This window comes from Symphodus melops (assembly GCF_947650265.1).
Source record: "Symphodus melops genome assembly, chromosome: 6".
NCBI lineage: Eukaryota > Metazoa > Chordata > Actinopteri > Labriformes > Labridae > Symphodus > Symphodus melops.
Window position 1 is genome coordinate 226,551 of NC_136696.1, and position 25,950 is coordinate 252,500.

Here is a 25,950-nt window from a genome sequence, read left to right on the forward strand (position 1 = left end):
TCTGTCTGTGTTTCCTGTCTGTGTTTCATCTGTCTGTGTTTCCTGTCTGTGTTTCCTGTCTGTGTTTCATCTGTCTGTGTTTCCTGTCTGTGTTTCCTGTCTGTGTTTCATCTGTCTGTGTTTCCTGTCTGTGTTTCCTGTCTGTGTTTCCTGTCTGTGTTTCACCTGTCTGTGTTTCATCTGTCTGTGTTTCCTGTCTGTGTTTCATCTGTCTGTGTTTCCTGTCTGTGTTTCACCTGTCTGTGTTTCATCTGTCTGTATTTCCTGTCTGTGTTTCCTGTCTGTGTTTCCTGTCTGTGTTTCCTGTCTGTGTTTCCTGTCTGTGTTTCCTGTCTGTATTTCCTGTCTGTGTTTCCTGTCTGTGTTTCCTGTCTGTGCTTCCTGTCTGTGTTTCCTGTCTGTGTTTCCTGTCTGTGTTTCCTGTGTGTGTTTCCTGTGTGTGTTTCCTGTCTGTGTTTCCTGTCTGTGTTTCCTGTCTGTGTTTCCTGTCTGTGTTTCCTGTCTGTGCTTCCTGTCTGTGTTTCCTGTCTGTGTTTCCTGTGTGTGTTTCCTGTCTGTGTTTCCTGTCTGTATTTCCTGTCTGTGTTTCCTGTCTGTGTTTCCTGTCTGTGTTTCACCTGTCTGTGTTTCATCTGTCTGTATTTCCTGTCTGTGTTTCATCTGTCTGTATTTCCTGTCTGTGTTTCCTGTCTGTGTTTCCTGTCTGTGTTTCCTGTCTGTGTTTCCTGTCTGTATTTCCTGTCTGTGTTTCACCTGTCTGTGTTTCACCTGTCTGTGTTTCCTGTCTGTGTTTCACCTGTCTGTGTTTCCTGTCTGTGTTTCCTGTCTGTGTTTCATCTGTCTGTATTTCATCTGTCTGTGTTTCATCTGTCTGTGTTTCCTGTCTGTGTTTCCTGTCTGTGTTTCCTGTCTGTGTTTCCTGTCTGTGTTTCACCTGTCTGTGTTTCCTGTCTGTGTTTCCTGTCTGTGTTTCCTGTCTGTGTTTCACCTGTCTGTGTTTCCTGTCTGTTTCCTGTCTGTGTTTCCTGTCTGTGTTTCCTGTCTGTGTTTCATCTGTCTGTGTTTCCTGTCTGTGTTTCCTGTCTGTGTTTCCTGTCTGTGTTTCACCTGTCTGTGTTTCCTGTCTGTGTTTCACCTGTCTGTGTTTCCTGTCTGTGTTTCACCTGTCTGTGTTTCCTGTCTGTGTTTCACCTGTCTGTGTTTCCTGTCTGTGTTTCACCTGTCTGTGTTTCACCTGTCTGTGTTTCATCTGTCTGTGTTTCCTGTCTGTGTTTCATCTGTCTGTGTTTCCTGTCTGTGTTTCCTGTCTGTGTTTCACCTGTCTGTGTTTCATCTGTCTGTATTTCCTGTCTGTGTTTCATCTGTCTGTATTTCCTGTCTGTGTTTCCTGTCTGTGTTTCCTGTCTGTGTTTCCTGTCTGTGTTTCCTGTCTGTGTTTCCTGTCTGTATTTCCTGTCTGTGTTTCCTGTCTGTGTTTCCTGTCTGTGTTTCCTGTCTGTGTTTCCTGTCTGTGTTTCCTGTCTGTGTTTCCTGTCTGTGTTTCCTGTCTGTATTTCCTGTCTGTGTTTCCTGTCTGTGTTTCCTGTCTGTGTTTCCTGTCTGTGTTTCCTGTCTGTGTTTCCTGTGTGTCCTGTGATTCGCTGACACCCTGTGCTTCACCTTCATTTTTCTTTTCTCCCACGTTTTCACCCATCTCACCCTCCACCACATCACCCAAATCCTGTTCCTGGTGGCTAAAGGTGACTCCATTTACCATGGCGACCGGCGAGACACCGGCAGGAGATAAAACACACACACACACACACACACACACACACACACACACACACACACACACACACACACTAACTAACAAATAAACTTAAAGTGAACCCTTTACCCAATAAATCACAATTAAAGACAGAGAGAGAGAGTGAGTAAAGTCACACAAGAGGTGACCAGCATGAACTGGATATCAAGCTGTGATGATGATGATGATGATGATGATGATGATGATGATGATGATGACTCACTTGTGCTGAGCAGAGCAGCAAAGGCAGTAATGGCCGCCCTGGAAGAGAAGCAGAGGGCTCAGTTAGTTTCATCTTTTAAAAGTGTAAACACTCTCTCTGCTCCGTGTCCACCAGTCGGACGCTAAACGCTCACAGCTCTGACCATATTCAGAAGTGGTCAAACACACGGAGGGGGAAGTGATCACATGTCTTTGAACTAGCACAGCTTCTTTTACAACGAGCAGCTCGAAGAAGAATCTGCCAGGAGGAGTTCCCCCTCCTCTGAGCCGAGGACGGCCATGTTGCTGTCCCACACATGCTCCATGCTAACGCTGTTGATCTACAGGTCATGCAGATCAGCGTGTTCACAGGATATCTCTTTATAAAGCTCTACTTCTACAAAGTGTCAGCGGTCTGATGAAGAGTGTTTCCTGACCTGGTCCAGGTGCTGCAGCCAGTTGATCACAACCGAACACACTGAGCTGCTCCCTCGCTCACTCGTCCACACAGAGGAGGAACTTCATCCAAAGCTTTGATTTGAGCAGGGTAATGGGCCTGTATGTGGACTGTGTGCTAACACACAGACTGAGAGATGGACAGCAGCCAACCAGCAGGGACCATCTCTTAGCTCTAATTGGATAACTCACAGTGACGGACAGCTTTAACTGACAACACTCTCAGACTTCACTGGAACTCACAGCTGTCTAATTCTATCAAATTATCCAAAGTAACAGCCGTCATTTCAGCTATGGAAGTCTTCTAATTGTGTTAGAACAATTAACAGCTGGCTCCTGCATGAGCACGATACAGAGAGCTCGTAAATCTGTGATGTCACAGCCCCCCCACCCCCAGGAGGTTCATGTTCAGTCCTGGCCCAGAAGGAGCTGGTATGTCAGGCATGAAGCCAGCGAAGAGGTCAGTACTCCCGGAGCTCGTGGCATGCTCCGCTGGGTATACTGTAGGATTCTGGGTATTCGAGCCAAATGCCACGAGCGGTGACAAAGACAGACGAGGAGGACATGAGCTCTGGAGGAGAAGGAGAGCTGCTTACGTAAGAGACGTCTGCTGATGCGTTCAGGAGGAATGATGATGTGTTGAGACGCTTTAATGATGATGTTTCCGTCACAGAGACGGTCTGGACTTAACGATGCCCTCTGTGGAGAAGTGTAACAGTCCTGATAAACTCCGGATAGTTCCAGCAGGAGCTGCACGTGTGAACACAAAGCACCCAGAGTTTCTCCTGCCAGATGTGAGAACGCAGCAGGATAGATTCAGCTGGAGCCAATGGGAGGGGCCGGTGACAGAGTGTCATTCTGTTGGACTACATGCAGCATTGATATAATATACAAACATTGTAAATCTGCTGGTTACCTCAGAAGTTATCAAGATATTTTCAGGAGGTTTGTTGCAGTAATGAAATGATCCTTTTACAGATTCTACACAGAAATGTAGAGTCTGAGTTGTCTGCAATAAATGTGTTTCTAGTTATGTTTGTTGTCCACGCTGACCAATCACACGTCAGCACGGTCAGGTGTGTTCAGGAGAAACAGTCCTTGCAGCTAAGCTGTGTGATCATTGTCAGAAGCTGCATGTGACCTCTGTGTGACCCTTGTGTGACCTCTGTGTGACCTCCCTGTGTGACCCCTGTGTGACCTCCCTGTGTGACCCTTGTGTGACCTCCCTGTGTGACCTCTGTGTGACCCCTGTGTGACCTCTGTGTGACCTCCCTGTGTGACATCCCTGTGTGACCCCTGTGTGACCTCCCTGTGTGACCCTTGTGTGACCTCCCTGTGTGACCTCTGTGTGACCCCTGTGTGACCTCTGTGTGACCTCCCTGTGTGACATCCCTGTGTGACCCCTGTGTGACCCTTGTGTGACCTCTGTGTGACCCCTGTGCGACTCCTGTGTGACCCCTGTGTGACCTCTGTGTGACCTCTGTGTGACCTCCCTGTGTGACATCCCTGTGTGACCCCTGTGTGACCCCTGTGTGACCCTTGTGTGACCTCTGTGTGACCCCTGTGCGACTCCTGTGTGACCCCTGTGTGACCCCTGTGTGACCCTTGTGTGACCTCTGTGTGACCCCTGTGCGACTCCTGTGTGACTCCTGTGTGACCTCTGTGTGACCTCCCTGTGTGACCCCTGTGTGACCTCTGTGTGACCTCCCTGTTGATTGGGCCGTGTGACTGATGAAGCCGGGTGTAAACGTACTTGATGGCGTGCAGGTGTTTGGAGGTGTGCGGAGGGATAAGGTGGTAGATCACATCCAGTCCGTGGTTTTCTCCGATCAGGTTCGCTGTGGAAACTGGAAACACACAAGGACACAAACAGTGAGGACGTGTGACAAGCTGCTCAAAAACACTCTGACAGTCCTGACTCTGAACTCTGAACTCTGAACGGCTCATCTGTCACACGAGACATCAGAGAAAACACACATGGAGGAAGACGGGCAGGAAGAGGTGAAAACCAGACTGAAGGTTCAGACTGAAGGTTCAGGATCAGACTGAAGATTCAGACTGAAGGTTCAGGATCAGACTGAAGATTCAGACTGAAGGTTCAGACTGAAGGTTCAGACTGAAGGTTCAGGATCAGACTGAAGGTTCAGACTGAAGGTTCAGATTGAAGGTTCAGGATCAGACTGAAGATTCAGACTGAAGATTCAGACTGAAGGTTCAGACTGAAGGTTCAGGATCAGACTGAAGGTTCAGACTGAAGGTTCAGATTGAAGGTTCAGGATCAGACTGAAGATTCAGACTGAAGGTTCAGGATCAGACTGAAGATTCAGACTGAAGGTTCAGACTGAAGGTTCAGGATCAGACTGAAGGTTCAGACTGAAGGTTCAGATTGAAGGTTCAGGATCAGACTGAAGGATCAGACTGAAGGATCAGACTGAAGGTTCAGAATAGACTGAAGGATCAGGATCAGACTGAAGGATCAGACTGAAGGTTCAGACTGAAGGATCAGACTGAAGATTCAGACTGAAGATTCAGACTGAAGGTTCAGGATCAGACTGAAGGTTCAGACTGAAGGATCAGACTGAAGGATCAGACTGAAGGTTCAGACTTAAGATTCAGGATAGACTGAAGGATCAGGATCAGACTGAAGGATCAGGATCAGACTGAAGGTTCAGACTGAAGGTTCAGACTGAAGGTTCAGACTGAAGGTTCAGGATCAGACTGAAGGTTCAGGATCAGACTGAAGGTTCAGACTGAAGGTTCAGGATCAGACTGAAGATTCAGACTGAAGGTTCAGGATCAGACTGAAGATTCAGACTGAAGGTTCAGACTGAAGGTTCAGACTGAAGGTTCAGGATCAGACTGAAGGTTCAGACTGAAGGTTCAGATTGAAGGTTCAGGATCAGACTGAAGATTCAGACTGAAGATTCAGACTGAAGGTTCAGACTGAAGGTTCAGGATCAGACTGAAGGTTCAGACTGAAGGTTCAGATTGAAGGTTCAGGATCAGACTGAAGATTCAGACTGAAGGTTCAGGATCAGACTGAAGATTCAGACTGAAGGTTCAGACTGAAGGTTCAGGATCAGACTGAAGGTTCAGACTGAAGGTTCAGATTGAAGGTTCAGGATCAGACTGAAGGATCAGACTGAAGGATCAGACTGAAGGTTCAGAATAGACTGAAGGATCAGGATCAGACTGAAGGATCAGACTGAAGGTTCAGACTGAAGGATCAGACTGAAGATTCAGACTGAAGATTCAGACTGAAGGTTCAGGATCAGACTGAAGGTTCAGACTGAAGGATCAGACTGAAGGATCAGACTGAAGGTTCAGACTTAAGATTCAGGATAGACTGAAGGATCAGGATCAGACTGAAGGATCAGGATCAGACTGAAGGTTCAGACTGAAGGTTCAGACTGAAGGTTCAGACTGAAGGTTCAGGATCAGACTGAAGGTTCAGGATCAGACTGAAGGTTCAGACTGAAGGTTCAGGATCAGACTGAAGGTTCAGACTGAAGGTTCAGACTGAAGGTTCAGGATCAGACTGAAGGTTCAGACTGAAGGTTCAGGATAGACCAGTCTGCTGTCACCTCTGCCGTTATTTACCTGAGGACGAGAACACCTGGAGGACCCAAAGGCAGGCTGCAGCCCTCCTGGGGTTTGAGATGTTGTGTTTCAGCAGATTCAGAGTCAGCAGCACGGCGCCGGCGTTCTCTGCCTTCACACCTATACGCCGGTCTGCACACACACACTGTCCTCAGGATATGTCCTCAGGATCTGTCCTCAGGATCTATCCTCAGGATATGTCCTCAGGATCTATCCTCAGGATATGACCTCAGGATCTGTCCTCAGGATATGTCCTCAGGATATGTCCTCAGGATCTGTCCTCAGGATCTATCCTCAGGATCTGTCCTCAGGATCTATCCTCAGGATATGACCTCAGGATCTGTCCTCAGGATATGTCCTCAGGATATGTCCTCAGGATCTGTCCTCAGGATCTATCCTCAGGATATGTCCAAAGGATCTATCCTCAGGATCTGTCCTCAGGATCTGTCCTCAGGATCTATCCTCAGGATATGTCCTCAGGATCTATCCTCAGGATATGTCCTCAGGATCTGTCCTCAGGATATGTCCTCAGGATATGTCCTCAGGATCTGTCCTCAGGATATGTCCTCAGGATCTATCCTCAGGATCTGTCCTCAGGATCTGTCCTCAGGATCTGTCCTCAGGATATGTCCTCAGGATCTGTCCTCAGGATCTGTCCTCAGGATCTATCCTCAGGATATGTCCTCAGGATCTATCCTCAGGATATGTCCTCAGGATCTGTCCTCAGGATCTATCCTCAGGATCTGTCCTCAGGATCTATCCTCAGGATCTGTCCTCAGGATCTGTCCTCAGGATCTGTCCTCAGGATCTGTCCTCAGGATCTGTCCTCAGGATCTGTCCTCAGGATATGTCCTCAGGATATGTCCTCAGGATATGTCCTCAGGATCTATCCTCAGGATCTATCCTCAGGATATGTCCTCAGGATCTATCCTCAGGATCTGTCCTCAGGATCTATCCTCAGGATCTGTCCTCAGGATCTATCCTCAGGATCTGTCCTCAGGATCTGTCCTCAGGATCTGTCCTCAGGATCTATCCTCAGGATCTATCCTCAGGATCTGTCCTCAGGATCTATCCTCAGGATCTATCCTCAGGCTCTGTCCTCACCTCTGTGTCCGACTTTGGCGAGCAGGTGCAGCAGGGGCAGCAGGACGTTGTAGTTTGGTGTGAAGCTGCGTCCAGTGTTCACCAGAGCAGAGAGCAGTGCCTCACTTCCTCCTTTCCTGATCATGTAGAGGATACGACGGTCTGTACCTTAACACACACACACACACACACACACACACACACACACACACACACACAGCTCGTGTTCAGATTCATGTTTTCATTGTTTTATTGCCATTTGTTGATTAACTGTATGTTTGTTTGTGAGTATCAGGATATTTGTCATGGAAATGTTCCACGTTTGGTAGACTAACAGACTTCCTGTTAGAGACTTCCTGTTGGTCAGAGACTTCCTTTTGTACAGGTCACTCCTTCTGTGACTACCGAACGCAATAGGCGTAACACGTGATCACCAAGTCGGCTTAGCACATCCGCATGTCCGCTAAGTGGTTTGAGATGGACTTAATATGACGGGCCCTCCGCATGGACGCGCAAACGGAGGGGTAGTGGGTTAGGGCTAGGGTGTAGTGGACGGTTTGAACTCTAATGCACATGTCAATAACAACAGAGACGACCTGTTCGAGACTTCCTGTTAGTCAGTAGGTGCATCTCATTTCTGTTATTGCAGTCTCCTTGGTCCTCAGTCCGCGGCCAAACTGGAAGTAGTTCCAGAGCCGCCATCTTAAAGATTGTCCCGAAGCTCTTATAGTGAACAGAGGAGAGAGGAGAGAGGATCGAGGAGAGAGGAGAGAGGAGAGAGGAGAGAGGAGAGAGGATCGAGGAGAGAGGAGAGAGGAGAGAGGAGAGAGGAGAGAGGAGAGAGGAGAGAGAGGAGAGGAGAGAGGAGAGAGGAGAGAGGAGAGAGGAGAGAGGAGAGAGGATCGAGGAGAGAGGAGAGAGGATCGAGTAGAGAGGATCGAGGAGAGAGGAGAGAGGAGTTTGTATGTAGTTTGTTGTTGATAGTATGTTGTTTGTAGTTTGTTGTTTGTAGTAGGTTGTTTGTAGTATGTTGTTTGAAGTTTGTTGTTTGTAGTTTGTTGTTTGTAGTATGTTTGTTGTAGTATGTTGTTTGTAGTATGTTGTTTGTTGTTTGTAGTATGTTGTTTGTAGTATGTTGTTTGTAGTATGTTGTTTGTAGTTTGTAGTATGTTGTTTGTAGTATGTTGTTTGTAGTATGTTGTTTGTAGTATGTCGTTTGTAGTTTGGTGTTTGTAGTTTGTAGTTTGTTGTATGTCGTTTGTAGTATGTTGTTTGTAGTATGTTGTTTGTAGTATGTTTGTTGTAGTATGTTGTTTGTAGTATGTTGTTTGTTGTTTGTAGTATGTTTGTTGTAGTATGTTGTTTGTAGTATGTTGTTTGTAGTTTGTAGTATGTTGTTTGTTGTTTGTAGTATGTTGTTTGTAGTATGTTGTTTGTAGTTTGTTGTTTGTAGTATGTCGTTTGTAGTATGTTGTTTGTAGTATGTTGTTTGTAGTATGTTTGTTGTAGTATTTTGTTTGTAGTTTGGTGTTTGTAGTTTGTAGTTTGTTGTTTGTAGTTTGTAGTATGTTTGTTGTAGTATGTTGTTTGTAGTTTGTTGTTTGTAGTATGTTTGTTGTAGTATGTTTGTAGTATGTTGTTTGTAGTATGTTGTTTGTGGTTTGTTGTTTGTAGTTTATTGTTTGTAGTTTGTTGTTTGTAGTTTGTTGTTTGTAGTATGTTGTTTGTGGTATATTGTTTGTAGTTTGTTGTTTGTAGTATGTTGTTTGTTGTTTGTAGTATGTTGTTTGTAGTATGTTGTTTGTAGTTTGTTGTTTGTAGTATGTCGTTTGTAGTATGTTGTTTGTAGTATGTTGTTTGTAGTATGTTTGTTGTAGTATTTTGTTTGTAGTTTGGTGTTTGTAGTTTGTAGTTTGTTGTTTGTAGTTTGTAGTATGTTTGTTGTAGTATGTTGTTTGTAGTTTGTTGTTTGTAGTATGTTTGTTGTAGTATGTTTGTAGTATGTTGTTTGTAGTATGTTGTTTGTGGTTTGTTGTTTGTAGTTTATTGTTTGAAGTTTGTTGTTTGTAGTTTGTTGTTTGTAGTATGTTGTTTGTGGTATATTGTTTGTAGTTTGTTGTTTGTAGTATGTTGTTTGTTGTTTGTAGTATGTTGTTTGTAGTATGTTGTTTGTGGTATGTTGTTTGTAGTTTGTTGTTTGTAGTGTGTTGTTTGTAGTATGTTGTTTGTAGTATGTTGTTTGGAGTATGTTGTTTGGAGTTTGTTGTTTGTAGTATGTTGTTTGTAGTGTGTTGTTTGTAGTTTATTGTTTGTAGTTTGTAGTATGTTGTTTGTAGTTTGTTGTTTGTTGTTTGTAGTATGTTGTTTGTGGTATATTGTTTGTAGTTTGTTGTTTGTAGTATGTAGTTTGTTGTTTGTAGTATGTTGTTTGTAGTGTGTTGTTTGTAGTGTGTTGTTTGTAGTTTATTGTTTGTAGTTTGTAGTATGTTGTTTGTAGTTTGTTGTTTGTTGTTTGTAGTATGTTGTTTGTGGTATATTGTTTGTAGTTTGTTGTTTGTAGTTTGTTGTTTGTAGTATGTTGTTTGTAGTTTGTTGTTTGTAGTATGTAGTTTGTTGTTTGTAGTATGTTGTTTGTAGAATGTTGTTTGTAGTTTGTTGTTTGTAGTACGTAGTTTGTTGTTTGTAGTATGTTGTTTGTAGTCAGTCTGTGAGTTTCTTGTCTAATTGGAGCTTGTGGTTTGTTTCCCTTTGATCCCTGGATTTACATAGTTTTTCTCCTGGTGGCTTTTGGACATTCTGGATTATTATTTGAGTGAGTTTGTTTTTGCCTTTTGTATCAATAAATTAGCTCCTTTATGTTTGGGCAATTGGACCGTCCCTCCTTGTGACTGTGATGAGCTGCCATTAAAAAGAGTCTGACATGAAGATTAACAACCAAATATGAATCAATACATCCTTCATCTTCATCATCCCTCACACTGTTTGAATGTCTGATGATGATGATGATGAAGGTCTGATCCCTCACACTGTTTGAATGTCTGATGATGATGATGAAGGTCTGATCCCTCACACTGTTTGAATGTCTGATGATGATGATGATGAAGGTCTGATCCCTCACACTGTTTGAATGTCTGATGATGATGATGATGATGAAGGTCTGATCCCTCACACTGTTTGAATGTCTGATGATGATGATGATGAAGGTCTGATTCCTCACACTGTTTGAATGTCTGATGATGATGATGATGAAGGTCTGATCCCTCACACTGTTTGAATGTCTGATGATGATGATGAAGGTCTGATCCCTCACACTGTTTGAATGTCTGATGATGATGATGGAGGTCTGATCCCTCACACTATTTGAATGTCTGATGATGATGATGATGAAGGTCTGATTCCTCACACTGTTTGAATGTCTGATGATGATGATGATGATGAAGGTCTGATCCCTCAGACTGTTTGAATACGGGCGGCAGTAGCTCAGTCTGTAGGGACTTGGGTTGGGAACCGGAGGGTCGCCGGTTCAAGTCCCAGCACGGACCAAGTCCGGAAACTGGTCTGGTAGCTGGAGAGGTGCCAGTCCATTTCCTGAGCACTGCCGAGGTGCCCCTGAGCAAGGCACCGAACCCCAAAAAAAACTGCTCTGGAGCGCTCGCTGTGGGCAGCCCCCTCACTCTGAGACCTCTCCATTAATGCAGAGTGAAAAAAACGAATTTCCCCTCGAGGGATTAATAAAGTATATAAAAGTATATAAAAAAATCTGATGAGGATGATGATCAATGTGTTTCATTAGTAATAATACAGTGCGTGTGTGCGTGTGTGCGTGTGTGCGTGTGTGCGTGTGTGTGTGGACATAAACAGCTGTTCGGCTGATTGACAGCTGAACGTGATCAGCTGATGTCGCGTCATGTGACGCTGTCGAGGAAACGACGTCTCATGTGTCTTAAAGCTGATTTCCTCGGTCCTCTCTCCTCGGCTTCGTTTCCTCCGTGCATCTCTGGTGGGCGGGGCTTAGACGCAGGGGGAGGAGACAACTGGGAGGACACTCGGTGCAAAGAGAGAAGTGAAACACACCTGTTTGAGACTTCCTGTTAAAAAACGGTTTCTGTTTCACTGTCACGGTCTGTTGAAGATTTCTGTGAAAGGAACGTTTTTGCTTCTATGATGGATTAAACTGGGCTCTTGTAATATATCAATAATCAATAAGTAAGGTCTTTAACAGACAGTAAAGCCTACGCCAGATTAACCCGTCAATGTCAAACTTTGAGCGCTCTCTGATGATGGTCCAAATCCCAGGGTCAGGGTCACATCTGTAAAGGTTCACAGGTGGTTCTGTGTGAACATGAACTCAGACTGGGCTAGCAGCCGTGTTACAGTCCTGCACAGCGCCCTCCTGTGTTCGCCTTGGACTCTCAGACTGGGCTAGCAGCCGTGCTACAGTCCTGCACAGCGCCCTCCTCTGTTTGCCTTGGACTCTCAGACTGGGCTAGCAGCCGTGTTACAGTCCTGCACAGCGCCCTCTTGTGTTCGCCTTGGACTCTCAGACTGGGCTAGCAGCCGTGTTACAGTCCTGCACAGCGCCCTCTTGTGTTCGCCTTGGACTCTCAGACTGGGCTAGCAGCCGTGTTACAGTCCTGCACAGCGCCCTCCTCTGTTTGCCTTGGACTCTCAGACTGGGCTAGCAGCCGTGTTACAGTCCTGCACAGCGCCCTCCTCTGTTCGCCTTGGACTCTCAGACTGGGCTAGCAGCCGTGTTACAGTCCTGCACAGCGCCCTCCTCTGTTCGCCTTGGACTCTCAGACTGGGCTAGCAGCCGTGTTACAGTCCTGCACAGCGCCCTCCTGTGTTCGCCTTGGACTCTCAGACTGGGCTAGCAGCCGTGCTACAGTCCTGCACAGCGCCCTCTTGTGTTCGCCTTGGACTCTCAGACTGGGCTAGCAGCCGTGCTACAGTCCTGCACAGCGCCCTCTTGTGTTCGCCTTGGACTCTCAGACTGGGCTAGCAGCCGTGTTACAGTCCTGCACAGCGCCCTCTTGTGTTCGCCTTGGACTCTCAGACTGGGCTAGCAGCCGTGCTACAGTCCTGCACAGCGCCCTCTTGTGTTCGCCTTGGACTCTCAGACTGTGTTTAATCCTGCAGAACACTTGATACAGCCTGTGTGTGGAGTTCAGAGCTCACCAGCTGACAGCAGTTCATCCAGCACGTTGAGGACGTTTATGGTGCTCTCCACATCTCCGGCACTCTGCACACAAACACATTGAAGAATGAGACAGGTTAGCATGACTATGTTTGATGATGAACATACAGACAAGTACATGATTACAGCAGCTGAAGCCTAATCGCTGTCTGATTTCACACGTCTGTCCCATAAACTGAATCTGAGTCTGCAGCTGAATGTTGATGAGAGATCAGAGAATATGTACAGCACTATTATTACGTCTATGTGGCCCTCTAAGCAAAGCTCCAGTGTCAACCACAGAGCAGATTAGTAGAATCTGATACACGGAGTACGCAGCCTGGATCAGACTCAATCGAGCAGGAAGTACGAGCAGACACACAAACATGAACACACAACTAAACCTGTAAGTGGATCTGCTCTTCTTCAACAATGGTCATGATGATTTAACATAAAGTGCACATTTGAAGGTGTCTTTGTATCTGTTTAATAATGACTGTGTGTGTGTGTGTGTGTGTAACTGAATCTAAGTGTGTTCATGTCCTTCAACACCAGGATCCTGGCAAACATTAGTGCTGAGTTCAGACAGAAAGAAGGATCAGCTTCTGCTCAGCTCGTTTGTCTTTGATACATGGCAACAGCAACATGTTGCCTAATAACAGCATTTATTTCAGGCAGCTCGTGTCCAGCTCAGCGTGCAGGTTGGAGGACAGATGCGTCTGACAACATGAGGACGATGTCAGCCCATCCTAACGCTGAACATTGATTATGCAGTAAACGTGAATAAGCTCCAGGCGCACAATCTGTTTTTTCTTCTTGGGTTTCGTTTCAGACCTTTCAAGGAAGCAGCGTGAGGAGTGATGCATGCTGGGTAGGGGGGTTGCCACTAACAGCCACCTCCAGTTGGGTTGTCAAGTCTTTTGACTCATATCACATAGTTATCAATATGAAATAAAGAGATAATCTGGAGACATGAACAATCAAGAAAAGAAATGGTTAAACATATGTGTTGGTAGGTCTGTGAATGAAAAGTCCACAGACCTGGGCCCTCACATCAAACACCCCCCCAACATCTCAAAACCCAGTCCTTCACTCTGTCACATGCTGAAACACTCGTCTACTCCAGTCCTCAGCAAGCATCCCTAACCTCCCCATCTGGACCCCTAACCTCCTCATCAGGACCCCTAACCTCCTCATCTGGACCCCTAACCTCCTCATCAGGACCCCTAACTTCCTCATCAGGACCCCTAACCTCCTCATCTGGACCCCTAACCTCCTCATCTGGACCCCTAACCTCCTCATCTGGACCCCTAACCTCCTCATCAGAACCCCTAACCTCCTCATCAGGACCCCTAACCTCCTCATCTGGACCCCTAACCTCCTCATCAGGACCCCTAACCTCCTCATCTGGACCCCTAACCTCCTCATCAGGACACCTAACCTCCTCATCTGGACCCCTAACCTCCTCATCTGGACCCCTAACCTCCTCATCAGGACCCCTAACCTCCCCATCGGGATCCCTAACCTCCTCATCAGGACACCTAACCTCCTCATCTGGACCCCTAACCTCCTCATCTGGACCCCTAACCTCCTCATCTGGACCCCTAACCTCATCATCTGGACCCCTAACCTCCTCATCTGGACCCCTAACCTCCTCATCTGGACCCCTAACCTCCTCATCTGGACCCCTAACCTCCTCATCAGGACCCCTAACCTCCCCATCAGGATCCCTAACCTCCTCATCAGGATCCCTAACCTCCTCATCAGGATCCCTAACCTCCTCATCTGGACCCCTAACTTCCTCATCAGGACCCCTAACCTCCTCATCAGGACCCCTAACCTCCTCATCTGGACCCCTAACCTCCTCATCTGGACCCCTAACCTCCTCATCTGGACCCCTAACCTCCTCATCAGGACCCCTAACCTCCTCATCTGGACCCCTAACCTCCTCATCAGGACCCCTAACCTCCTCATCTGGACCCCTAACCTCCTCATCAGGATCCCTAACCTCCTCATCAGGATCCCTAACCTCCCCATCAGGATCCCTAACCTAATTATCAGGATCCCAAACCAAGGCTAGAAATCCTGATGAGGAGGCTAGGAATCCTGATAAGCTAACCTCCCCATCTGGACCCCTAACCTCCTCACCAGGATCCCTAACCTCCCCATCAGGATCCCTAACCTCATTATCAGGATCCCTAACCTCCTCATCAGGATCCCTAACCTCCCCATCAGGATCCCTAACCTCATTATCAGGATCCCTAACCTCCTCATCAGGATCCCTAACCTCCTCATCAGGATCCCTAACCTCCCCATCAGGATCCCTAACCTCATTATCAGGATCCCTAACCTCCTCATCAGGATCCCTAACCTCATTATCAGGATCCCAAACCAAGGCTAGGAATCCTGATGAGGAGGCTAGGAATCCCGATGAGGAGGCTAGGAATCCCGATGAGGAGGCTAGGAATCCCGATGAGGAGGCTAGGAATCCCGATGAGGAGGCTAGGAATCCCGATGAGGAAGCTAGGAATCCCGATGAGGAGGCTAGGAATCCCGATGAGGAGGCTAGGAATCCCGATGAGGAGGCTAGGAATCCCGATGAGGAGGCTAGGAATCCTGATGAGGAGGCTAGGAATCCTGATGAGGAAGCTAGGAATCCCGATGAGGAGGCTAGGAATCCCGATGAGGAGGCTAGGAATCCCGATGAGGAGGCTAGGAATCCTGATGAGGAGGCTAGGAATCCCGATGAGGAGGCTAGGAATCCTGATGAGGAGGCTAGGAATCCTGATGAGGAGGCTAGGAATCCCGATGAGGAGGCTAGGAATCCTGATGAGGAGGCTAGGAATCCTGATGAGGAGGCTAGGAATCCTGATGAGGAGGGGAAGGAATCTCCCCAGGGCTTTTAAAACTGGCTTTGGAACCTGTGGTGGCAGCTAGGCGTTTGGACTCCTTGATTTCAGGTGTAAAAAATGACCAATCTACCCACAAGCTTTTGTTATATGCGGACGACATCCTGTTTTTTGTCTCTTAACCAGAACCCTACTTAAAGTCACAGATGCATTCTCTCACTTGTCAGGTTAAGAAGTGAACTGGTCCAAATCAGAAACTCTCCCTTTAACATCAGACTGAGGAACATCTTCTATAGGGAAACGTTTACCTGGCCTAGCCATGGCATTAAATATCTGGGTATCATCTTCCCCCCCGAGACTAAGCAGACCTAGCTAAGGTCAACATGGACCCACCTCCTTCTTACAAATATACAGTGGGTCTGGAAAATAATCTTAATCAAGCTTAACATGAATCCTTACTGGAATCTATCTGCAAGTACCTGGTTGAATCCCAAGCTAAAAAATAGAAACATTTCTGTGGAAGCAATGTGTGGAAAAGGTATTCTGGTGCTAGAAGATGGATATGAGGAAGGCATTCTGAAATCATTTACAGCAGTTCTTCTTAAACCTTCTTAAGGTCTTAAACTTTCGGTTCCACTTCAACAGCTCCGACATTCTCTTTTGTGTAATAAAGATTTTTGTCAAAGGCCACAAGGCCTCTAAATATTATTTAAAGAGCACCAACCTAAAGTCGGCATTGGGAGTCTGATCTTAGTCTGTCATTTACATGGAGCAGTATTTCAAAGAACTATAACAAAATGTCACAGGAACTTCAATGTTAAGATCATGGGTTGAAAAAACACGGAAGAGGACCCAGGTGCAGAGATTTATTTAAACAAAGAGCCAAAAGAACAAACTTAATTAAATAATAAATCCAAAATGTCCAAAAGAGCCATGTGGAGAAAAATGAAGTAATCCAGAGGAAGGAGACAAACGACAATACGAAACCATGAACCGGGAAGAAACACTGAGACTAAACAGACAGGTGTAACCAGACACAGGTGAGACTAATAAGACAGCTGAGGACATCAGGGGAATCAAGACAAACACAGAGAGGCAGGAAACAACACTGAAGACCAGAACTACAACTTGAACCCCGAAACACTAAAGACTGAACTAAGAAACACACGAGAGAAAACACGAGGGGATAAACAAAACAGAACCAAACCATGACATTAAAACTAGATTGGTACAATTCAAAATATGACACCGGGTGTAGTGTCCCCCTCGAGGCTTCATACATGAACAGCCTGCTCACAGGTCAGTCCTTCATGGAAACATTAAAGTGCCCAGGCCTGTCTGATACGATCCCCTCCATGGAAAAGCCCTCAGCACATCCCTCATGCTGGGAAGGAAAGTCAGAGCTTCAGAATGGAAGATGAGTCAGGGTTTGTTGAGACTAACTAACCGGCTCCAGAGACACCATGCTCAGCATCGACCCTGACATGTCTGCAGACCTTAACATGGACTTTCTTTCTTGTCTGGTTACGTTCTTTTTGTTTTCTTCAGGTGTGTCTGTGCTTGTATGAATAAAGTGTTCCTCTCACAGTGTTCAGGTGTCGGTCCTTACCTGCAGCGTGGTCAGGAGAACCTCCAAGCCACTGGACGAGCTCAGGGGGGCGCTCATTCTGGGTCGACCTCGCTCTGTGACAGACAGACGGAGAGACGGAGGGACAGACAGACAGAGAGACAGAAAGGTAGAGAGACAGACAGAGGGACAGACAGAGAGACAGAGACAGACAGGTAGAGAGACAGACAGAGAGACAGACAGGTAGAGAGACAGACAGAGACAGACAGGTAGAGAGACAGACAGAGGGACAGACAGGTAGAGAGACAGAGACAGACAGGTAGAGAGACAGACAGAGGGACAGACAGGTAGAGAGACAGGTCAGTAGCAGCAGCACAGACAGAGATCAGTTGAAGTCTGACTGGAGACTGACTCCTCACCACAGTGTACACAACGTCACACACAAGATACTCTGTCACTCTGTTTTTCACACACACACACACACACACACACACACACACACACACACACACACACACACACACACACACACACACACACACACACACACACACACACACTGTGTGTGTGCTGGTGTGTCTAAGCAGAGACAGACAGAGTTTCGGACTTAACTTGACAGGGAATACCCCCCAGGGCCAGGCAGGGAGTGTGTGTGTTTTCAGTATGTACAGTGTGTGTGTGTGTGTGTGTGTGTGTGTGTGTGTGTTTGTGTGTTTTCAGTATTTACAGTGTGTGTGTGTGTGTGTGTGTGTGTGTGTGTGTGTGTGTTTTCAGTATTTACAGTGTGTGTGTTCAGTATGTCTCTGTAGATGTCTTTATAACACACAGTCTTCTGCCTGCTCTCAGTTTGTACACTTCTTCATGTTGTCTTTAAACGTTTTGGATCACACACACACACACACACACACACACACACACACACACACACACACACACACACACACACACACACTGCGTGTGAGTAACTCTACCCCTGCAGGATAAAGCGCTCCATTTGTGCGTTGGTGTTGAGAAGGCTGCCTCTATAAAAAGGCTCCGACAAGGACAGCTGGGCAGCTGCAGGACTCCAACTAAATCCAGAGATCAACCAATCACACGCTGAGATGAGTCAGAGCAACAGGAATTGATTCATCAAATCACTGAGTGATCACCTGGCTGGGATCAAATGGTCTGATCAATGAGTCGTTTCAAAGTCGATATAATACAATAACTATAAACATAGAGGACGATATGTGTCCACAGAAGAGGACAAAGACATAAGAAGAGGACTGAGACGGAGGACGAGGACGGAGACGGAGGACGAGGACGGAGATGGAGGAAGAGGACGGAGACGGGGGATGAGGACGGAGACAGAGGAAGAGGACAAAGACATAAGAAGAGGACTGAGATGGAGGACGAGGACGGAGACAGAGGAAGAGGATGGAGATGGAGGGAGAGGACGGAGACGGAGGAAGAGGACAAAGACATAAGAAGAGGATGAAGACAGAGGATGAGAACGGAGACGGAGGAAGAGGACGGAGACGGAGGAAGAGGACGAAGACAGAGGAAGAGGACGGAGATGGAGGAAGAGGACAAAGACAGAGGAAGAGGACGGAGACAGAGGAAGAGGATGGAGATGGAGGAAGAGGACGGAGACGGAGGAAGAGGACAAAGACAGCAGAAGAGGACGGAGACAGAGGAAGAGGACAAAGACAGCAGAAGAGGACGGAGACAGAGGAAGAGGACGGAGATGGAGGAAGAGGACGGAGGAAGAGGACGGAGGAAGAGGACGGAGACGGAGGAAGAGGACAAAGACGTAAGATGAGGACTGAGAAAGAAGAAGAGGACGGAGACGGAGGAAGCGTGTGTCTCTGAGTGTGTGTGTGTGTGTGTGTGTGTGTGTGTGTGTGTGTGTGTGTGTCTGAGGTGTCAGGTGGTTCCTCTCATTATAGGTGTTGACAGTGAGCTGTCGTTCGCACGGACTAATGAGAGACTGAACAAAACAGAAACAGACTCACGGTCCTCACATTCAATCTTCAGCCTCTGATATCAAGTTCATGTGAACTCCTCACCTCCTTCTTCTGTCAGTGCTGTCATAATCTAACACTGACTTTAATCTGACCCTCACCTCCTTCTTCTGTCAGTGCTGTCATAATCTAACACTGACTTTAATCTGACCCTCACCTCCTTCTTCTACCTGTCAGTGCTGTCATAATCTAACACTGACTTTAATCTGACCCACACCTCCTTCTTCTGTCAGTGCTGTCATAATCTAACACTGACTTTAATCTGATCATCACCTCCTTCTTCTGTCAGTGCTGTCATAATCTAACACTGACTTTAATCTGACCCTCACCTCCTTCTTCTGTCTGTGCTGTCATAATCTAACACTGACTTTAATCTGACCCTCACCTCCTTCTTCTGTCAGTGCTGTCATAATCTAACACTGACTTTAATCTGACCCTCACCTCCTTCTTCTGTCTGTGCTGTCATAATCTAACACTGACTTTAATCTGACCCTCACCTCCTTCTTCTGTCAGTGCTGTCATAATCTAACACTGACTTTAATCTGATGCTCACTTCCTTCTTCTGTCAGTGCTGTCATAATCTAACACTGACTTTAATCTGACCCTCACCTCCTTCTTCTGTCAGTGCTGTCATAATCTAACACTGACTTTAATCTGATCCTCACCTCCTTCTTCTGTCAGTGCTGTCATAATCTATCACTGACTTTAATCTGATCCTCACCTCCTTCTTCTGTCAGTGCTGTCATAATCCAACACTGACTTTAATCTGACCCTCACCTCCTTCTTCTGTCAGTGCTGTCATAATCTATCACTGACTTTAATCTGATCCTCACCTCCTTCTTCTGTCAGTGCTGTCATAATCTAACACTGACTTTAATCTGATCCTCACCTCCTTCTTCTGTCAGTGCTGTCATAATCTAACACTGACTTTAATCTGATCCTCACCTCCTTCTTCTGTCAGTGCTGTCATAATCTATCACTGACTTTAATCTGATCCTCACCTCCTTCTTCTGTCAGTGCTGTCATAATCTAACACTGACTTTAATCTGATGCTCACTTCCTTCTTCTGTCAGTGCTGTCATAATCTAACACTGACTTTAATCTGATCCTCACCTCCTTCTTCTGTCAGTGCTGTCATAATCTAACACTGACTTTAATCTGATGCTCACTTCCTTCTTCTGTCAGTGCTGTCATAATCTAACACTGACTTTAATCTGATCCTCACCTCCTTCTTCTACCTGTCAGTGCTGTCATAATCTAACTCTGACTTTAATCTGACCCTCACCTCCTTCTTCTGTCAGTGCTGTCATAATCTAACACTGACTTTAATCTGACCCTCACCTCCTTCTTCTGTCAGTGCTGTCATAATCTAACACTGAACTTTAATCTGATCCTCACCTCCTTCTTCTGTCAGTGCTGTCATAATCTAACACTGACTTTAATCTGACCCTCACCTCCTTCTTCTGTCAGTGCTGTCATAATCTAACACTGACTTTCATCTGACCCTCACCTCCTTCTTCTGTCAGTGCTGTCATAATCTAACACTGAACTTTAATCTGACCCTCAACTCCTTCTTCTGTCAGTGCTGTCATAATCTAACACTGACTTTAATCTGACCCTCACCTCCTTCTTCTACCTGTCAGTGCTGTCATAATCTAACACTGACTTTAATCTGATCCTCACCTCCTTCTTCTGTCAGTGCTGTCATAATCTAACACTGACTTTAATCTGATCCTCACCTCCTTCTTCTGTCAGTGCTGTCATAATCTAACACTGACTTTAATCTGACCCTCACCTCCTTCTTCTACCTGTCAGTGCTGTCATAATCTAACACTGACTTTAATCTGACCCTCACCTCCTTCTTCTACCTGTCAGTGCTGTCATAATCTAACACTGACTTTAATCTGATCCTCACCTCCTTCTCCTGTCAGTGCTGTCATAATCTAACACTGACTTTAATCTGATCCTCACCTCCTTCTTCTGTCAGTGCTGTCATAATCTAACACTGACTTTAATCTGATCCTCACCTCCTTCTTCTGTCAGTGCTGTCATAATCTAACACTGACTTTAATCTGACCCTCACCTCCTTCTTCTGTCAGTGCTGTCATAATCTAACACTGACTTTAATCTGATCCTCACCTCCTTCTTCTGTCAGTGCTGTCATAATCTAACACTGACTTTAATCTGACCCTCACCTCCTTCTTCTGTCAGTGCTGTCATAATCTAACACTGACTTTAATCTGATCCTCACCTCCTTCTCCTGTCAGTGCTGTCATAATCTAACACTGACTTTAATCTGATCCTCACCTCCTTCTTCTGTCAGTGCCGTCATAATCTAACACTGACTTTAATCTGATCCTCACCTCCTTCTTCTTCTGTCAGTGCTGTCATAATCTAACACTGACTTTAATCTGATCCTCACCTCCTTCTTCTTCTGTCAGTGCTGTCATAATCTAACACTGACTTTAATCTGACCCTCACCTCCTTCTTCTGTCAGTGCTGTCATAATCTAACACTGACTTTAATCTGATCCTCACCTCCTTCTTCTGCCAGTGCTGTCATAATCTAACACTGACTTTAATCTGATCCTCACCTCCTTCTTCTGTCAGTGCTGTCATAATCTAACACTGACTTTAATCTGATCCTCACCTCCTTCTTCTGTCAGTGCTGTCATAATCTAACACTGACTTTAATCTGACCCTCACCTCCTTCTTCTGTCAGTGCTGTCATAATCTAACACTGACTTTAATCTGATCCTCACCTCCTTCTTCTGTCAGTGCTGTCATAATCTAACACTGACTTTAATCTGACCCTCACCTCCTTCTTCTGTCAGTGCTGTCATAATATAACACTGACTTTAATCTGACCCTCACCTCCTTCTTCTGTCAGTGCTGTCATAATCTAACACTGACTTTAATCTGATCCTCACCTCCTTCTTCTGTCAGTGCTGTCATAATCTAACACTGACTTTAATCTGATCCTCACCTCCTTCTTCTACCTGTCAGTGCTGTCATAATCTATCACTGACTTTAATCTGACCCTCACCTCCTTCTTCTGTCAGTGCTGTCATAATCTAACACTGACTTTAATCTGACCCTCACCTCCTTCTTCTGTCAGTGCTGTCATAATCTAACACTGACTTTAATCTGACCCTCACCTCCTTCTTCTGTCAGTGCTGTCATAATCTAACTCTGACTTTAATCTGATCCTCACCTCCTTCTTCTGTCAGTGCTGTCATAATCTAACACTGACTTTAATCTGATCCTCACCTCCTTCTTCTACCTGTCAGTGCTGTCATAATCTAACACTGACTTTAATCTGATCCTCACCTCCTTCTTCTACCTGTCAGTGCTGTCATAATCTAACACTGACTTTAATCTGACCCTCACCTCCTTCTTCTGTCAGTGCTGTCATAATCTAACACTGACTTTAATCTGACCCTCACCTCCTTCTTCTTCTGTCAGTGCTGTCATAATCTATCACTGACTTTAATCTGACCCTCACCTCCTTCTTCTGTCAGTGCTGTCATAATCTAACACTGACCATAATGATAACTGTATTTATTACTGCAGCTCAAACAGCACTACTGAACTTTTAAGTTAAACCTTCTTGTTGATAGATAACGCCACCTGAACAGATTAAAAACACGCACCAACGTGCACACTGCACACACACACGCACACACACACACTGTTCAGCTGTCTGTGTTGGTTATAACATCAGGTTGACAGAGACATCCGTCTCTACCTCTACATGGGCAACAACAGCAGCTGCAGATCTCTCTCTCATTCACTCACTCACTCTCTCACACACACACACGCACACACACACACACACACACACACACACACACACACACACACACACACACGTTAGCGTTGTCTAACAGGTTAACTTACATCAAAGCAATCGCTGCCTGAACAAGAAATGACGTTGCACTGTTGCTAACGACTTGTATTTTGTCCAAACACAGTCGAAGTGTAGACTCTTTCCTGTTGGAGAAATATATCATGACTTCCTGTGTTTCTGCAACCAGCCATGGTGGACACTCCAGGAGGTTGCTGATTGGTTATTGGCTGATCAGCTGACATGTTTATTAGTTAGGATCCACATTTAGAGCTCAGCTCTATTTCCTGGACTCCAAACCATCACATTTAGAATCTACATCAAACTTTAAAAACAATTCTGTCATCCATATTAAAGGTCCAATCAGGTATTTCATGAAGACGTATTTACAGACCAGACACCAAGTTCATTTTTATATAAACAATCAGCTGTTTAAACACGGTTAGGGTTGGATTTACCACTGCCACACAGGAAGTGACGATGCTTCTGACCAATCAACAGACTGCAGTGCTCCATCTTTTAGGGTCGGATCGAACCCCCTGGTGGTGGCTGCAGCCCTGGATAACAACTTTCTTCAAACCAGAGTGAGATGCTCTGCCTGTGTGTGGACTTCCAAGGCCAATGTGACTTAGAATAAGTTTACTTTACATTTCCTGGAAGAACAGTGACAAAGAGAGCTTTTCAACCAGGATGGTTTGAATCAAGGACGACTTGAATCAAGGACAGATTTCATTGAGGACGACTTGAATCAAGGATGACTTGAATCAAGGACGACTTGAATCAAGGATGACTTGAATCAAGGACAGATTTCATTGAGGACGACTTGAATTGAGGACAGATTTCATTGAGGACGACTTGAATTGAGGATGTTTTGAATGGAGGACAGATTGAATTTAGGATGAAAAAAGCTCCAAGATAGATCACCACACCACCACAGGGTACAGAGCCGGCCCTCCTCACCAGTGAGTCCAGCTCTGTACCCACCACAGAGCCGGCCCTCCTCACCAATGAGTCCAGCTCTGTACCCCCCACAGAGCCGGCCCTCCTCACCAGTGAGTCCAGCTCTGTACCCCCCACAGAGCCGGCCCTCCTCACCAGTGAGTCCAGCTCTGTACCCACCACAGAGCCGGCCCTCCTCACCAATGAGTCCAGCTCTGTACCCACCACAGAGCCGGCCCTCCTCACCAATGAGTCCAGCTCTGTACCCCCCACAGAGCCGGCCCTCCTCACCAGTGAGTCCAGCTCTGTGCCCACCACAGAGCCGGCCCTCCTCACCAGTGAGTCCAGCTCTGTACCCACCACAGAGCCGGCCTTCCTCACCAGTGAGTCCAGCTCTGTACCCCCCACAGAGCCGGCCCTCCTCACCAGTGAGTCCAGCTCTGTGCCCACCACAGAGCCGGCCCTCCTCACCAGTCTGTCCAGGCGGGCTGCGTCCCTCTTCTTGCAGCTTCCTCCCCAGCCCACCACGGCGTAGAAGAGGACGCTGGACACCACAGACTGGTAGAACATCTGTAGCAGCTTTTTGCAGATGTTGAAGGACCCCAGCCTTCTCAGGAAGTACAGACGGCTCTGTCCCTTCCTGCAGGTAGTGTCCATGTTAGGCGACCAGTCCAGCTTGTCATCCAGCTGCAGCCCCAGGTACCCGTAGGTCCTGACCACCTCCACGTCGACCCCGCCGATGGAAACAGGTTCTAGATGTGGTTTCTTCCTTCGGAAGTCCACCACCATCTCCTTGGTCTTGGAGGTGTTTAGCTGCAGATGGTTGGCACTGCACCACGTCACAAAGTCCTCGATCAGGCTCCTGTACTCCTCCTCCTGTCCATCCCTGACACAAGCAACTATCGCAGTGTCGTCCGAGTATTTCTGCATGTGGCAGAGCTCGGAGTTATACTGGAAGTCAGAGGTGTACAGGGTGAACAGGACAGGGGAGAGCACAGTCCCCTGTGGTGCTCCGGTGCTGCTGACCACAGTGTCAGATGTGCAGTCCTTCAGTCTGACGTACTGTGGTCTCTCTGTGAGGTAGTCCGTGATCCACCTCACCAGGTGCGAGTCCACCCTCATCTCGGTCAGCTTGTCTCTCAGTAGGAGGGGATGGATGGTGTCGAAGGCGCTTGAGAAATCAAAGAACATGATTCTCATCACGCTGCTCCCTTTGTCCAGATGAGAGTAAGCCCTGTGTAGAAGATAGAGGATGGCATCGTCCACGCCCACCTTTGCCTGGTATGCAAACTGCAGGGGATCCTGTGCGTGTTGGACCTGGGGTCTGAGGTGTTGGAGCAGCAGTGTCCCCTCCCAGCACACACACATACATGTGCTAGTGTTTACGACATGTGCCGCCCTGTCTCCATCACAACAGTCTGCAGTTTACTTTGAGCATCGATCAGAATATTCTTTGTCTGCAGGATGAGCTTCATAATGACGGCTCAGATCAGACATGGAGCGAGGAGGAGGATCCGTGGGAGACAACCAGACGGCGAATATCAGCGTCCAGGAGTTGAGACTAAAACAGTAACATCAAGTGTCCAGTCTGCTCCCACAAACTGAATAATGCTGAATATGATGATGACAGCAGCATTATATGCTGGTGGTTAGTTTAAGGATTTATAAAGGGGTAAATAAAAGGATATTATTGTTGTTATTTACAACAACAGATTTATTTTTGGCATTTCGCCTTTATTATCGAGAGAGGAAGGTGGATAGAGGCGGAAATCAGGGAGAGACATGCGGGAAAGGAGCCACAGGACACGAACCCGGGCCGCCCACCCGCCCATCGTTCCGTCAGACTTCGGGGACGACCGTAGCGAGGTGTTGGACTTGGCTCCAGGTCAGACGAGGAACTGGATTTATTTTCAAATCACACAAACACAAATATGACTTTAGAACATTTATGCTATAAAAACAAATCAGGTCTGGTTGACCGCTGGCTGCCCGGCTATCTGTACTTTAGCCCAGCTTGAGTCCAGGACTTCAGTCCTCCACGATGTTTTCAATATGTCAGGCCCTGGTCAGGGGGGTCAGGGGGGTCAGGGGGGGTCAGGGGGGTCAGGGGGGTCAGGGGGGGTCAGGGGGGTCAGGGGGGTCAGGGGGGGTCAGGGGGGTCAGGGGCATCGACATCCTGTTGATATAGATAACACCTGAAGATACATCTGTAATCAGCATCGGACTGTGTCCACGCCCATCCACCACCATGCTGTCGTCTGATAGGCTGACATGGCACTATAAGGACTGATTGATTTATTGACAAAGTCGTCCATGTTGGTGTGTGTGTGTGTGCTCTGCTGTGTGTCAGGATGGAAACAGTCCAGTTAGCCACGCTAACACCAGCACGGTGACATCATCTCCAGTAAAGACCAATGAGTGTCTCTGTCCACACGTCA

At 46.7% G+C, this 25,950-nt stretch overlaps 1 protein-coding gene across 1 annotated transcript in view; it reads right to left on the reverse strand.

Annotated features, from left to right (window-relative positions):
- agbl1 (AGBL carboxypeptidase 1) overlaps nucleotides 1-25,950 on the reverse strand; it is a 93,881-nt gene that overhangs the window by 58,250 nt on the left and 9,681 nt on the right. The window contains exons 2-7 of the mRNA XM_079345449.1: nucleotides 16,764-16,837; nucleotides 12,308-12,371; nucleotides 7,151-7,297; nucleotides 6,047-6,178; nucleotides 4,200-4,293; nucleotides 2,013-2,050 (exon numbers count right to left, since the gene is read on the reverse strand). Coding sequence (XP_079201575.1) covers nucleotides 2,013-2,050; nucleotides 4,200-4,293; nucleotides 6,047-6,178; nucleotides 7,151-7,297; nucleotides 12,308-12,371; nucleotides 16,764-16,837 — 549 coding nt within the window. The remainder of the gene's footprint in view (nucleotides 1-2,012; nucleotides 2,051-4,199; nucleotides 4,294-6,046; nucleotides 6,179-7,150; nucleotides 7,298-12,307; nucleotides 12,372-16,763; nucleotides 16,838-25,950) is intronic.